This window comes from Salvelinus sp. IW2-2015, linkage group LG36, assembly GCF_002910315.2.
Source record: "Salvelinus sp. IW2-2015 linkage group LG36, ASM291031v2, whole genome shotgun sequence".
In the NCBI taxonomy this organism is placed as follows: domain Eukaryota; kingdom Metazoa; phylum Chordata; class Actinopteri; order Salmoniformes; family Salmonidae; genus Salvelinus; species Salvelinus sp. IW2-2015.
Genome location: NC_036875.1, coordinates 11,635,671 through 11,650,655, shown reverse-complemented (window position 1 = coordinate 11,650,655; position 14,985 = coordinate 11,635,671). Strand labels below are relative to the sequence as shown.

The window sequence follows — 14,985 nt, the reverse complement described above, 5'->3', positions numbered from 1 at the left end:
CCCATAAGGGATGGGATGGGATGGGATGGGGGGGTGTCGTTGCCTTGTTCTTGAGAAATCCGAATAGTAGGTAACCATACTCAAAAGACCCATCTCCTTCTAGGTTATTGTTGATTTTCTTCTGTAACAGGTCAGGGAGCCTAGCGGTTAAGAGCGTTGGGCCAGTAACTGAAAGGTCGCTGGTTCGAAACCCGAGCCGACTAAGTGAAAAATCTGTTGATATGCCCTTGAGCAAGGAATTTAACCCTAATTGTCTTCTAAATGACTGAAACGTTAGGATTAGGATGTTTTGTTGAAATCTCAGTATGCAAGGGTTCATCTGTTCCTCTATAGCCCTCAAACTCAACTCTACTTAAAAGCCAGTTCCACTGCGTTTTTTCATTGTTCCTCTCTAGTCAGGGCCTGACTTAGACCTGGGACACCAGGTGTGTGCAATTATTTATCAAGTAGAAGAGAAAGCCAGCAGGCTCCGGACCTCGTAGGATAAGAGTTGAATACCCCTCCTCTATAGGCTACAAACAATATGTTATCAATAATAACATTTACACACAATTAATGGATTTTCAAGATGACTGCGCAATATTTATCTTTCCTCTTTTAGCAGTAAAATGGAGAAATTAAAAGTCAGTGTGTAAGGGTTGTAATGAAATCCACAAGGTGGCAGTAAGGAATCATACATYCCAGAACTCCACACAAGTGAAGTGTGCAATTCCGTAAATACTTCACGAAGCTAATAATAAACCGATACATTAATCAGATTTGCTACATCATACCATACCAAACCTACATGGGTTCAATGGAACAAGAATAGGCCCAGTGCCAAAGAATAAGATTCAAGGGAACAAGCTATTCATAGACTAGGCCAGCGTTTCCTAWACCCGGTCCTCGGGACCGCAAGGGGTGCACGTTTAATTATTTTTGCCCTAACACTACACAGCTGATTCAAATGATCAAAGATTGATCATTAGTTAATAATATGAATCAGTTGTGTTGTGCTAGGGCAAAAACCAAAACGTGCACCCCTTGGAGTCCTGAAGGCCGATTTTGGGAAACACTGGACTATGCTATAGACTACAGGTTTACTCTTTCAATCAATTAAAATATAGGCCCATGGTCATCATCCTAAATTACCATCCATTTGAATATTAAGCACATTGAAGATAATATTTATTTAGCAAAGGCTAATATATTGCATACTCAATGAGCATTCCATTCTAAGCATTATTAAGATCTAAGATCAAKAAATAAATAATACAAAAGCATTTAACGTCTGACCATTCAACATATCTGAGTGAGACTGTGTAACTAGCATGTAACATAGCTCTTACTTCAGCGCACGTGACCTCAGCGGACCTTGGTAGGGATGCTGACTGTCTTTGACATTTTCAGCACCTGGACAGCTCCAGCGCGTTCCAGTTGAGTGGACGCTGCCAGACCTGTTAATGACATAGGCCTGCTGTCAGTCAACAGTCGAACGGTTACGTGCAGCACTACGAATTCACAAATAAATGACATATACCTGTTTTCAGAGCAGTGAAGACATTCTTTTTCACTTCATTGACAGGTTTTGAGTGTCTCTTATTCAGATTGTAATAGGCAACACAGGATACTGCCAATGTGATCCTGAATAGCCCAATGTAGGCTATGATGTTTGTGATTAATCTGTTTTTATAGTTGTATTTTTTTWAATTACCACGTGGCAGCCGTTAAAAATCAGACGTCAGATCGTCATTGCCATCCATAGGAAAGTGAAGGATGAAAGTCCTCTTCATCGCGTTGCATAGAGTTGAGGAACATCAGTCTCCAGGAGATGGCGCTTCATCCTACCATTCAAACCAGATCAACCGTGAAACACTTTGAAACTACATCACGAGCATGGAGAGATTACCCACAGAATGCAGAGGGAAACACTATTGTAAACCATTTAAGGAGAATGTGAGACTTGAAAAATACACCCAGGGAGTACTGTTCATAAATGAGGTTCTGTTCTTGATAATGTCATTACTTTCAAAAAGCTTGACTAATCAGAGAGGAGGCTCAATGTTGACAACAAAAATGTTATGCTCCATTCCAGTTAGAGTGCAGTTGAAGAATTCAAGAGGTCGGATGTCATGTGTTGGATCACCTGAGACAATCTTAGTCATACAGTCAAAAGACCACAACCTTGCACCTTTTCCATGCGTCGTTCATCTGAAGCAAAGCAGAATCATGCTGGTCTGGGTTAATAGGACTACCATTAGCTGGATGAAAGACCAAATKGTAGCTACTAGAAGTGTTGGTGGAAGGCCTAGCGGGCACTCTTACAACAGTGCCCTTTGCAAGGGATAGGGACACTTCCCTGTCAAGTGTGCTGTTTTTGGTTGAGTTGAGACACACTGACTCAGTATGGTCACTCAAGACCTCATAGCTAAATCTAGCAGGGATGTGTTAACCCCGCTCTGGCCAAGGCTAATGTGATTCTGTGCCTGTTTGTGATGAGATGCAAGACACATTTACCCGAAAGGGCCACAATAAACAGAATGGAATTGTTTTCCCTACTTGAACCTCATACCATCATGGCCATCTATCCCCTGGTTTATAATTAATATGATGCACTTTTCACCTCTAGCGCAGTCACAGAGACGGTTGGATATGTGGGTCTAGTGGGTTGAAACACTTTGCACCATGCCACCTCTGCCCTCTTGAGTTCTTCACTATTTCGGAATGTGGAAGTAGGATCCCTCCCTCCCTCCCTCCATCCCTCCCACCCTCCCTTTCTTCTTCCTCTGAAGGAGCAGCTGTCAGAGGGTGTGTCACTGGTGTCCCAACAGTATTCTGGATCATCATCGCCACAGCAATCATTCATGTCTTCTCCCTGCTAATGTGCATCCTTTGACAAGAGAAGGAGCCATAAACAACTTGGACGTATACTCCGATGTTGACATAATGGTACGTCCAAGCATTCACACAACTTTTCAAACCGTTGTCACAAAATGTGTTGTTTTGTGATACAACCATGATTCTCAAGGTTATATTTTATTCATAGGACTCTGAATGAGCAGGTATTTGTGAAGAACAAAACAACTGAATCCAACTAGAGGATCACCCAACTGCCAGTTTGTCAGTTTGATAAAAAGGATATATACTTTTATCGATATATGTACYATGAAATTAATTAATATGTGAGACAATGTCACGTACTGACCAGTTTTCTATATTCACAACTTTTTTTCAGGAGATCTCTTTTCTCAAAATAGCATAAAATTCTCTCTTTGTCATAATTTTTTTTTTAATATCCTACTAGAATGTTAAAATCCAATTTAAGAATTTTGCACGGTTAAATACCCTGCACCCTTTTTTTGTAAAAGCCAATTAAAATATGCAAAAACACAATCCTTTCATTTTAAAATGTAAATGACTCCAAAAAGCTAGTTAAAATCTGAGGAATTATGATCAAACAATGAAAAAGACATCTTCATTTCTTTATTKAGTTCAAAGCAATTGGATAATGGAGTAAATATTGAAAGATCCTTAGGGGACTAAATAAGGCATTATCATGACACCCATGTGTTAGAACAAAAAGTACCACATGTCCATRGTACTGAAGACATGGTCACTGAACTCTTGTAAAGTAAATGGACTGGTCTAATTCACCTTCATACACTGAGTGTACAAAACATTAAGAACACCCTCCTAATATTGAGTAGCTTTAACCTGGATTCACCTGGTTACTCTATGTCATGGAAAGAGCAGGTGTTCTTCATGTTTTGTACACTCGGTGTATATTGTATCAATGTCTCATTAGTAATTCACTTAAATACATGCAGTTGCAACCGTTGATCTCAGATATGCAGTTCTAAACTTCAAGGTGTTCTGTATTTTTGGTATTTGTACACAGCTAGCCTAGATCTACATATTTGTTTTGGAGGGAAACAGTGATAWGATGATTAAATCAGTGGAATTAAATGAATCCCAAGTGGCTTACTGTGGAAGGTGTTTTATACGACTTTGCTACATTACACCTTAATAAGGACTACAATTTCACATTTATAATGTTATTGAACATGTCTCTTGATACCTATTGACTTAGCATTGGCTACAATGCTAAGTCAATAGGTATCAAGAGACATGTTAAATAACATGCTAATTAAAGATAAGGGAGAAAGTGGGGTCTATGTTTCCAATGCTCTAGGGCCCTACAGCCCTACAGTCTCGGCCCCTATGTTGGGTTGTGGCAGAGATCCAGGTTGTCGACACATGACCCTGAAAATGACCCATTATCTGTTTAAATCAATTCCAATACGTTACACATCAACACAGTCTTAATTGCTGTTGTGTGGTAAGGTGGTGGTTACTGAAAACAAGCCAAGAGGGGTCATAGGCTTCGTAAATGTTCATAGTTACATGTTGAAATATTTGGAAATGAAATGTTGTTTATTTCTACCTTACCCTTGGCTAAGCTTTCTGTCACAGAAGACTCATGGTGGGTCCCTGTGCTACAAGGTTTTTCCAAGTATGTCTATATGATAATATGAAAGGGTGTCATCCTCTTCTCTACAAAACAATTGCTCCCAACAGACTCAGAATTGCACATAAGTATTTGGTGTTCCTCTGTTTGATTCTGCTGCTGTCCTAATTAATCAGTCATGAGCTTCAATGTAGCTTATGTTCAGAAGCAAATACCACATTTAACTTCTCCCACTGACAAGTTACTATCTGTATACACACAGCATATACAGTTGAAGTCGGAAGTTAACATACACTTAGGTTGGAGTCATTAAAACTCGTTTTTCAACCACTGCACAAATTTCTTGTTAACAAACTATAGTTTTGGCAAGTCGGTTAGGACATCTAYTTTGTGCATGACACAAGTAATTTTTCCAACAATTGTTTACAAACAGATTATTTCACTTATAATTCATTATATCACAATTCCAGTGGGTCAGAAGTTTACATACACTAAGTTACCTGTGCCTTTAAACAGCTTGGAAAATTCCAGAAAATGATGTCATGGCTTTAGAAGCTTCTGATAAGCTAATTGACATAATTTGAGTCAATTGGAGGTGTGCCTGTGGATGTATTTCAAGGCCTACCTTCAAAATCAGTGCTTCTTTGCTTGACATCATGGGAAAATCAAAAGAAATCAGCCAAGACCTCAGAAAACAATTGTAGACCTCCACAAGTCTGGTTCATCCTTGGGAGCAATTACCAAACGCCTGAAGGTACCACGTTCATCTGTACAAACAATAGTACGCAAGTTTAAACACCATGGGACCACGCAGCCATCATACTGCTCAGGAAGRAGACGCGTTCTGTCTCCTAAAGACRAACGTACTTTGTTGCGAAAAGTGCAAATCAATCCCAGAACAACAGCAGAGGACCTTGTGAAGATACTGGAGGAAACAGGTACAAAAGTATCGATATCCACATTAAAACGAGTCCTATATCAACATAACCTGAAAGGCCGCTCAGCAAGGAAGCAGCCACTGCTCCAAAACCGCCATAAAAAAGCCAGACTGCGGTTTGCAACTGCACATGGGGACAAAGATCGTACATTTTGGAGAAATGTCCTCTGGTCTGATGAAACAAAAATAGAACTGTTAGGCCATAATGACCATCGTTATGTTTGAAGGAAAAAGGGGGAGGCTTGCACCATCCCAAACGTGAAGCACGGGGTTGGCAGCATCATGTTGTGGGGGTGCTTTGCTTCAGGAGGGACTGGTGCACTTCAGAAAATAGATAGCATCATGAAGGAGGGAGAATTATGWGGATATATCGAAGCAACATYTCAAGACATCAGTCAGGAAGTTAAAGCTTGGTCGCAAATGGGTCTTCCAAATAGACAATGACCCCAAGCATACTTCCAAAGTTGTGGCAAAATGGCTTAAGGACAACAAAGTCARGGTATTGGAGTGGCCATCACAAAGTCCTGACCTCAATCCTATAGAAAATGTGTGGGCAGAACTGAAAAGGCGTGTGCGAGCAAGGAGGCCTACAAACCTGACTCAGTTACACCAGCTCTGTCAGGAGGAATGGGCCAAAATTCACCCAACTTATTGTGGGAAGCTTGTGGAAGGCTACACGAAATGCTTGACCCAAGTTAAACAATTTAAAGGCAATGCTACCAAATACTAATTGAGTGTATGTAAACTTGTGACCCACTGAGAATGTGATGAAAGAAATAAAAACTGAAATAAATCATACTCTCTACTATTATTCTGACATTTCACATTGATCCTAACTGACCTAAGACAAGGAATTTTTACTCGGATTAAATGTCAGGAATTGTGAAAACTGAGTTTAAATGTATTTGGCTCAGGTGTATGTAAACTTCCGACTTCAACTGAGTATGTCGACATCTACCTGTCACTCATGTCTTCCTGCCCGCCCCCTTCCCCATAACATCATCTCTCTGTTCTTTAGGTCAAAACAACTGGGAACTCAGTACTCAGAAATCTCTGACTTCCGACTTCAGTSCGTTCAAAACAACTGGAAACTCAGAAAAAAACTAGCTCCGACTGGGAAAAATAGTTTTGAACGGTCATCCAACTTGGAATTCCAAGTCGGAAAGTCAGGCATCTTTCTAGAACCCCGACCTGAAGATCACGGACGTAATGATTTGACCTTGTTTTTTTACGAGTTCCCATTTGTCGTGAAAGCACCAATAGGAGGTATATTGCATCACCAACATGATGCAAGTGTCTACCATGCTCTGAGATATCCCACCAAGACCAAAGTTATTACTACCATTGGGACATCAGACACACGCATAGTTACATAAAAAACGTTGGGTGTTTTGGAGACTCCACCAGTACTTCCTACTTCCCAATCTATCACCAGGAGGCTGGCACAACTGATCCATTCCACCTCTAGCCATATGATGTCTATGGTCAGATCCCCAAAAATTTCACAAGCGGCTTTGCAACGCCTGTCAATTTACACCCCCTATATCTCARATGCTGTCAATAGATACAGAACATCAATCTGACCAACTGTATTATAACATCAGTACTGGATGTTAATAGCTCTATGGACAACCAGACACACTCTATGAATAGTCTATTCTAACAATAAAACTGAACTTACTGGAGTAACTAGGCTTTGTATTTACAGCCATGCATGCAACCCCCAACAGTCTCTAAAATTCCACAGTCATTATAATCTTTGAAATGTAAAGCCAATCAGTGGCCAACAAATCSTTTGTCTGCTATTAGAAGCCTCCATGGATGTTCTCAACGCATCCCTAGAAGTCATTGCTTCATAAGAGGATGATGAAATTTGAACAAAGACTTAAAGTTCAAATGGTGAAGACTTCTTTCAATGAGATCCCCCAGGGCCGGCCCTGGGCATAATCGACATAGGCATTTGCTTCGGGCCCCTGGCCGCTAGAGGCCCCCCGATGCAAAAAAGGGGGGGGGGGACTCAGTCGGGATCTTAACTTAGTGTTGAGAGTTAGAACCCTAACCCTAACCCTAACCCTAACCCAACCAGTGGTGTAGTGCCACATTTCTCAATCAATGTTTGTGGCTTGCTGACAGATGTAGCCTACTGAATATCATTGTAGAATAGACCTATGCATWAAATGCATCATCCAATTGCAACGTCTGYCTATGTCCACACATATTGTCTCTAGAAAATGTTAGATCTATTTTTGTATACCCTCAAACACCAAGTTAGGCATACCTAATGAATGATAATTCTTCACATTTTACCAGAGAAATGTCCAAACTGCATGCCAATCATTTGAGTTCAATCAAGCTCAAGCTCAATCAATATTCGGTTCTGTTATGTGAAATACTGCTAACTCCTCCTCTTTCTCAATTTTCAAACAGAAATGGGGTGTGTCTTTGGTGGTTCATTGATGTGTCATGTGTGCCGCGACCGACGTAGCTAGTTCGTTAGCTAAACTTGCCACTTGTATATAGCCAGTAACACCTCCAGTATGTGTTGACATCATTTCACTAGATTTAGTTTTGGACGGAAGCTGTAGAATTTGGTAAGAAATCGCACTACTCTAGAAAAATATATTTTTCAKCCATTTAGTTTKMGTTTTTAAGCATTAAATGACCTAGTATGATGGTGCATTGATCCGTTATATAGTTCAAAGATGTTATTTTTGTGCTTTTGCCAAAGGTCGACTGTTAAAGTAACTGTCCAGTGTTTCCAGATTTCTATGAGATATGGCCTATAATGAACTACAATATGAGTGAAAAAGTTTTCCTTCCAATGTTTTTTTTAATGTAGTATGTTAAAAAGCTGATCTTCTGTGTTGGAATGGTGTGGGCGTACCCCAACAGAATGGTGTGGGCTTACCCCAACAGAATGGTGTGGGTGTATACCACTGATTCGCCATCTCATCCTCGTCAGTTGGATGACAACATCCTCTATGAGGAAATAGCAAGCATTTTTGAAACAATCTGTTTGAGATACAAGTTTCAGGTGGGTTTTGTTTAAGTGTTTTTAAAATCCAGTATAGGAGTATAGGATAAGTCAACACATTTTTGGGGGTATGAGTTAACAGAATATGAACTTTTACAAGTGAGATTTTCACTGGACAGTTACTTTAAATTGCAACATTTTCTCTAAGCCYCATGGCAAAATGTGTAGAGTAGAAGGACTTTAGCTTTAAAACKGCAATATTTTCTATCAGACTTATGACTAAATGTGTAGGATAGCATTGTAAAACTGCACATTTTCAAAATACCCCTCCATATACCCCACAAGAGAGGCATAATAAGTCATGTCAAACTGTAGAATTGCAAGAAATGCGTTTTAAAATGCCAACAATTTTTTGTTGTTGAGGTAGGACCCCCTAGACCCCCGTCTACTGTTCATTCTCCCCAATATCTACAACACAATCTTGCCCTTGGAGAGAAGTGATAATATTCTATTTGAAATAATAATAGTAAGTGATAAGTAGGACTAGTAGGCGTATTCAACAGATACAGGGTACGTTTCTGTAAGCTAAGCACTCGGACAGTAGGGCGAGTACAAGTGTATCGTACATGAGCCCCAAGCCCATGACTGTCACGCCTGCTCCTGCTCTTCCCCCCTGGCGCTCGATGGCGCCAGGCTCCCCAGCATTGCGCTCTCCTGCCATCATCATTACACACACCTGCCTTCCCTTGTCACGCGCATCAGCGATTATTGGACTCACCTGGACATAATCCCCTCTGTCATTACCTTCCCTATATCTGTCTGGTTCCGCGCTWTGTTCCCTGCTTCTGCATTGATTGTCATATGCCCTTGTTTAGTGGTGTGCTGACGCTGTTCCTGTTACCTGTCTATTCCTCATTAAATGTTCAACTCCCCCGTACCTGCKTCTCATCTCCAGCATCGGTCCTTAAACATAACAAACTGTTTTGAGGACAGCCGTTTTAGCAACCTCTGGCAGAGTTTCTGTCTGTGGCTGTTCTTGTTATGTYGGATTTGGCGTGCTCAAAGTGGTCAAGCCTCCGACCAACRGGCCTCTYCACACACCCCTACAGTTATTCATCATTCACGCCACAGCCAGAGAGAGAGAAGACAGGGAAGAAACCCCAATGTACCTACCTATAGGCTGCTATAGCCTAGGTTTTTATTTAGTTTGTCATTCATTTTCATGGAATTTTTGTGGTAATTAAATATAATTTATTTTGAATGTATTATAATTCATATTTTAATTCATAAGCTCCTTGTTGTCTCAAATTGAAAAAAGTGAGGGAGTGCCGGTCCCCCTCGCTGCAGCAGCTCTACATCCCCGCCCCAAACKAAATCTCGCCTAGGGTCCCCCAAAAGGCTAGGGCCGGCCCTGGTCTCCCTGATGTATTTGGTTCACAATACCCCCACCACTTCCCTCCTCGCTTTTGTGTGATGAATGTACTGTAGATGACTATTGTTTGTCTGTGGAATGTGGAGAAGTCTTCTGGGAAAACTGGATGAAGTCCTCAAACTCATTAAGTGTTTAGATGTGAATTTCCTCAAGTCCTGAGTTCTAAGGGCCCTATTCAGTCCATCACTGGGTTACTAGGKCTCAGGGACAGGCCAAGTTGAAAAGTGCAATCTTCTTGTGTCCCAAAAACAACCATTTGCATTCAAGTGCACAAAATATCAATGTTTACAGCATGTTATAAATAGAAACGCATTTAGGCTGCATATTATTTCAAAMATGCTCTGTAGCTGCAGGGGAAAAGCTGGCGGTTTTGAATGATCCCAAAGCCTGGTCACTACATTGGTTTTTATAGCTGGGCCTTTTAGTCAGTTCTTATGACAGAGGTCCATTATGGTTCTCTTATGATGTTTCAGGGTTTATGGCTTGGAGCTGTGCATCACTGTCTTCAGAGGAGTCCTGCAATGGATGGGCGATATCAGCCACTATACAATATTCAAACTACAGTGCGCACACTAGGGAGGGTATTCCTAAACCAATCAGAAGTTTCATTTCCTCATCAATTTTCAAATAATTTCCTGTATATTCAATTATGTTTTTTCCATGGGGAGGAGAGTGACTGTGCAGAAATTCTGAATTGTGTGGCTAGTTGACCTGTACAATACAGATGTAGGATGTAGATGTTTAAAAGGGCTTTCTAAAGTTTGCAATTTGCACTTTAAAATGACAGACTTTAMCCTAATGAAAAATGTATCAACCCCTACAAAAAAAATTCTATGAATTATAAATCCACATTATCATTCACATTTCCTGTTGCTGCAGGATTATTTTCCTGCTGTAGCAAACTCAAATTAGGATCCTACATATAGTTGGCGATAGGGGCCACAAGAACATTTCTAGTGCAGTTAGGAGGCAGGTAGCCTAGGGGTTAGAATGTTGGGCCCGTAACYGAAAGGGTTGCTGGATCGAATCCCCGAGCTGACAAGGTAAAAATCTGTCGTTTTGYCCCTGAACAAGGCCCACTCTTCCCCGGTAGGCCGTCATTGTAAATAAGAATTTGTTCTTATCTGACTTGCCTAGTTAAATAAAGGTTCAATTAAAATGTACGATAGGGGGCGCTCTTGCAAGGAAAACAAGTAACCTGACCGCTGAAAAGTTGACTCTTTTGATGAATAGCTGGGGAGTTCTTTGATGTAGTCACGCCTTTTCCTGAATTATAGCGCCGAGGGTAACATAAACGGAATTGAGGAATTTATGTAGAATATATAGCTAGATTTAAATTATGGTAAAACATGTCAGTGAATTGTGAYATGTTTATTGGTGACTCATTTAAGACTCTTTACTGCTCTTACAGTATGCAACCATTCCTAATTTTGTTCTTAGTTTTTGTGACAATATTCTTGATTGATTGTTTAGTAATACAGTATAATGCATTATTTTAGTTTCAGTTTTGAAAAATATCTATGTGGGACTAGATTTGTTTTCTTTAAAGAAATATACCGCAGAGCAAAATCCTGAATAATAGTATGGTGCTTTGACAACTCTATTCTTAAAATCAAAAATCATTCTCAGATTGTACACTGTAAGATGACCAGTAAGTCATGTTGTTGGTGCACTGCTCTAATATCATGTCTATTGTAGCCTGAGAATAGACTGACTCCCATTTACTCTACAGAGTAAAGTCTCTTAACTCAACAGAAAAAAAACAGTATGTATCTTACATATTCTATATCACACAGTGTTTCTCATATACTGGGTCGAAACCACTGGTGGATCACGATCAACTCCTACCGGGTCACAGGGTCACAGGATCACAGGAAAAGCATCGGTATTGGACTCTTTTTATCTCGAGGGTCACAGGAAATGTACAGATTTATTTGGGTCACAACAGAAAACAGTTAGAAACCCCTCACTTTTTATTTCTAACGTTATTGGAGCATTTTTCTCTGGACATAATCAGCCGCAAGAAGAAGCTGACTTTCTAAAATTCTTTGTGTGTGCTGGAAGCCATCTACGCAATTGAATACAATTATGTTGATMATATCATAACAATTATCCATACATACACTAACTKTTCATTTAAGTTGTCATTGGACACCTTATCTGCAGAGATAGTGTRATTCTAGCTGATATGAGCCAACATGATCTGGTTTTAGGCTGATGCACCGCACACATCACATACTCAATGTGATGTCTATGACCGGTTTCATTATCAGAAAATCATAACTTAGGAGAAATATGATGGTTTTACATGATCTTTTGACTGCTGGAAATGCCAACACCTCTTGTCCAGGTCAGGACTAAATCCTAATCATTGGTTTGACCGACTTCTCGGTTACAGTTATGGCATACAACTTTTCCTATTATTAATATATTCTCTGTCTGAGCAGCAGCAATGGTCAACTGACGTCAACTGACGTGGACCAAAGTGCAAGTCCTTACACAGGTAACCACATAGTGTGAAAGTTATGTAGGAGTACATTTTTGGGGGGATAATATGTTATTATGGAAAATTAAAGGAGACTAATTCTGACATTGGAAAATGTTCTCTTTATTCTCACACAGTATTTGTGTCATATCAACAATAGCATATCTTTTAAAGAGCATGCTAAAACACCCCACATTGAGCAAAAACGGACACTATCATTCAACAAAAGCTATTMAATATTATTTACAAGAAAGTGAAATCTTCCACAAAGAAAATGATCAAAACACAAGCTGAAACTTGTCTTTCTTGATATGGTATAGACAGTGAACACCACCTGCTCATGGGGTATTAGAGTACGTTTTCCAGGATCCCAACTTAACTTTATGAGACAGATGTCATATATACAAAAATGTGCTACACAGAACAGCAATGTTAGAGAAATACTTTTTCTGGGTGTAAGAAAAAAGAAGGAAACCAAAAATGAAAGAAATGTCACTTTGTACTTCAACTAAGTAAAGGACTTATATTGCACTAGTATAGGTCTAGCTTGATTACTAATCAACTTGACTCTAATGTAGGCTACTACATGTTCCTCAAATCTTCCCTTTTAACGTGATGATCAAGTGTCTTCTCATGACACTTAGATTTTTTGTTCTGGTGAGTTTTGACATGTTTTGCCAAATGGTCACTCCTCATGAACCTCTTRCAACAATCCGGACAAACAAAACGCTTCTCCCCAGTATGAGTCCTCAGGTGTCTCTGAAGCTCRTCAGACCTGGTGAAACTCTTGCCACAGAAAAGCCAGTTACAAATAAATGGACGCTCTCCCGAGTGCCACCTCAGGTGCGCTTTGAGATGGGAAGTTTTGCCATAAACTTTCCCGCACCCTGGTATGTGACAGATGTGTTGCTTTTTCTTGCCGGGCTCATCGCTTGAGGTGGATGACTGACAGTTTGGACACCTGCATCTCCGGCATCTTCGAGCTGTTGCAAGGGGGGACTTGGTGTGAAGGAGGGCAGCGATTTGAGTCTGATACTGCGCAAAGTCTGTATGTCCCATTACCAAGCCCCTCTGCAGTTGGAAACGGTGGTGACCTAGGGATTGTGTGGTGATTGAGTGGTGACTGACGTGATTTCCCTGTTGGAGACTCCACCACGGAATATCCTCCCCTGTGTTAGGGGACAACTGTCTCTGTTGCTGGTGCACAAGGCCAGAGTGTCCGGTAACGAAACCTTGCATGGCAKTTGGCGCTGCGTAAGTTACAGCAGGGACGTACGTGGGTGGGCACGAGGACTGCAAAGATTGCATGGAGCAAGGTAACATCTTCACAGGAGAAAAGTCATAGGGATATGAGGGATCCGCTGGAGGGGTGAGCGGGAGCTCGTGGTGGGAAGTAAATGAGCTTTGGATGTGGAGTTGGGATTTAGATAGTCCAAAAGTAGAATTGCTAGAGAGAGTGCTTTGAGGATTCCCCTCGTTACTCCAAGGATGAAAGATTCGCGACGGTGAGCCTAAAGTAGTGTCATAAGGAACCTGTAGGAAATCTGCCGGACTTGATCCGTGGTGATGTCCGATCCGGTTACAAGTGGCAGCTAACAGCGCCAGTGGAGAGTGTTTGCAGTTCTCTGGAGAAGAGTTCGGAGTACGGTCCTGTATAAGTAAAACAAATAACTATCAATTATGTGTTGACTTGGCTCTAAACTTGACTAAACTAAAGACTACAGAGTCATAACGGCATAGGATCCACGTTTGACGCTCCGTGAACTAAAACGACATTAGCCTAATATTAGTTTCAATACACTCTCATGCCTACAATATAAACATAATCATTAGGGCCGTTCATTTCGCCACATACTGTAAGTAATTCATAGAGCCACMTTTCAGTCATTATAGGATATGAATCGGGTATAATGCCCATTACGCGCACACACGCGTATTACGCGCGTTMTAAACAAATATTTAAACTACCATGTACGTACAATAATATTTTGAGGACAAATAAAAACACGAGAGCAAAAACTTTTGAACAAACCTGAAGAAAAGCCTGGAGTGTTTCATTCCGCAGTACAGCCACTGCTGCCATGGTAAACGTCCTCTTCCTTCTTGTTAAAAACAAATCACAATAAAACGAATTGAGATAAATGTAAAATCGTAGAAAAATGTCTTGACGTGGTAAGGTCTTCACACTCAATACTTCCTCTCCTCGAGATATCCTTGGACTATCTGGAGAGTGAGGGATCACTTCTTAGAATTTGATAAGGACTTTGGTGGGCCGCCAGCCAGTCAGAAATAAGATTTRTTACTTTGAAGTTTGCCGCTGCCCAATCATCAAAGAATAGCGGCTCTWTGAGAGGGGAAAGCAAATCCTTTGAATCCACAAAGCTCCTATGGTGTGTTTGTTGGTCTGGATAAAAGAGCTGATTATTARGGGGGATGGGAAGGGWGGAGATAAAGGCGGGACAATTAATGAAGTAATCACTATGTGGGAAATGTATATACACAAATAATTGGATTTTCTTGATCAAAGACCCCCATGCCGCCTGGAGACTCCGGTATTGGATGCTGTAGTCATTTGATCCTCTTTTGTAATTAAGGATTTGTAGCAGGACCCTCTGTGACAATGTGACATTGTTATCTCTCGAGATCTCCTGGCGAATAGCTATTTGATAACTTCAAGAGGAGTAGCTAATGAGACCAMATCTAGTGACTC

At 40.7% G+C, this 14,985-nt stretch overlaps 1 protein-coding gene across 1 annotated transcript; it reads right to left on the bottom strand.

Annotated features, from left to right (window-relative positions):
* Nucleotides 1-12,382: 12,382 nt before the first annotated feature.
* Nucleotides 12,383-14,676, bottom strand: LOC111959304 (transcription factor Sp5). Its single transcript, XM_023980783.3, has 2 exons — nt 14,308-14,676; nt 12,383-13,925 (listed from the first exon to the last, which is right to left on the bottom strand). The coding sequence occupies exons 1-2, from the start codon at nt 14,356-14,358 to the stop codon at nt 12,858-12,860; spliced, it is 1,119 nt and encodes a 372-aa protein (XP_023836551.1). The 5' UTR covers nt 14,359-14,676; the 3' UTR covers nt 12,383-12,857.
* Nucleotides 14,677-14,985: the final 309 nt, after the last annotated feature.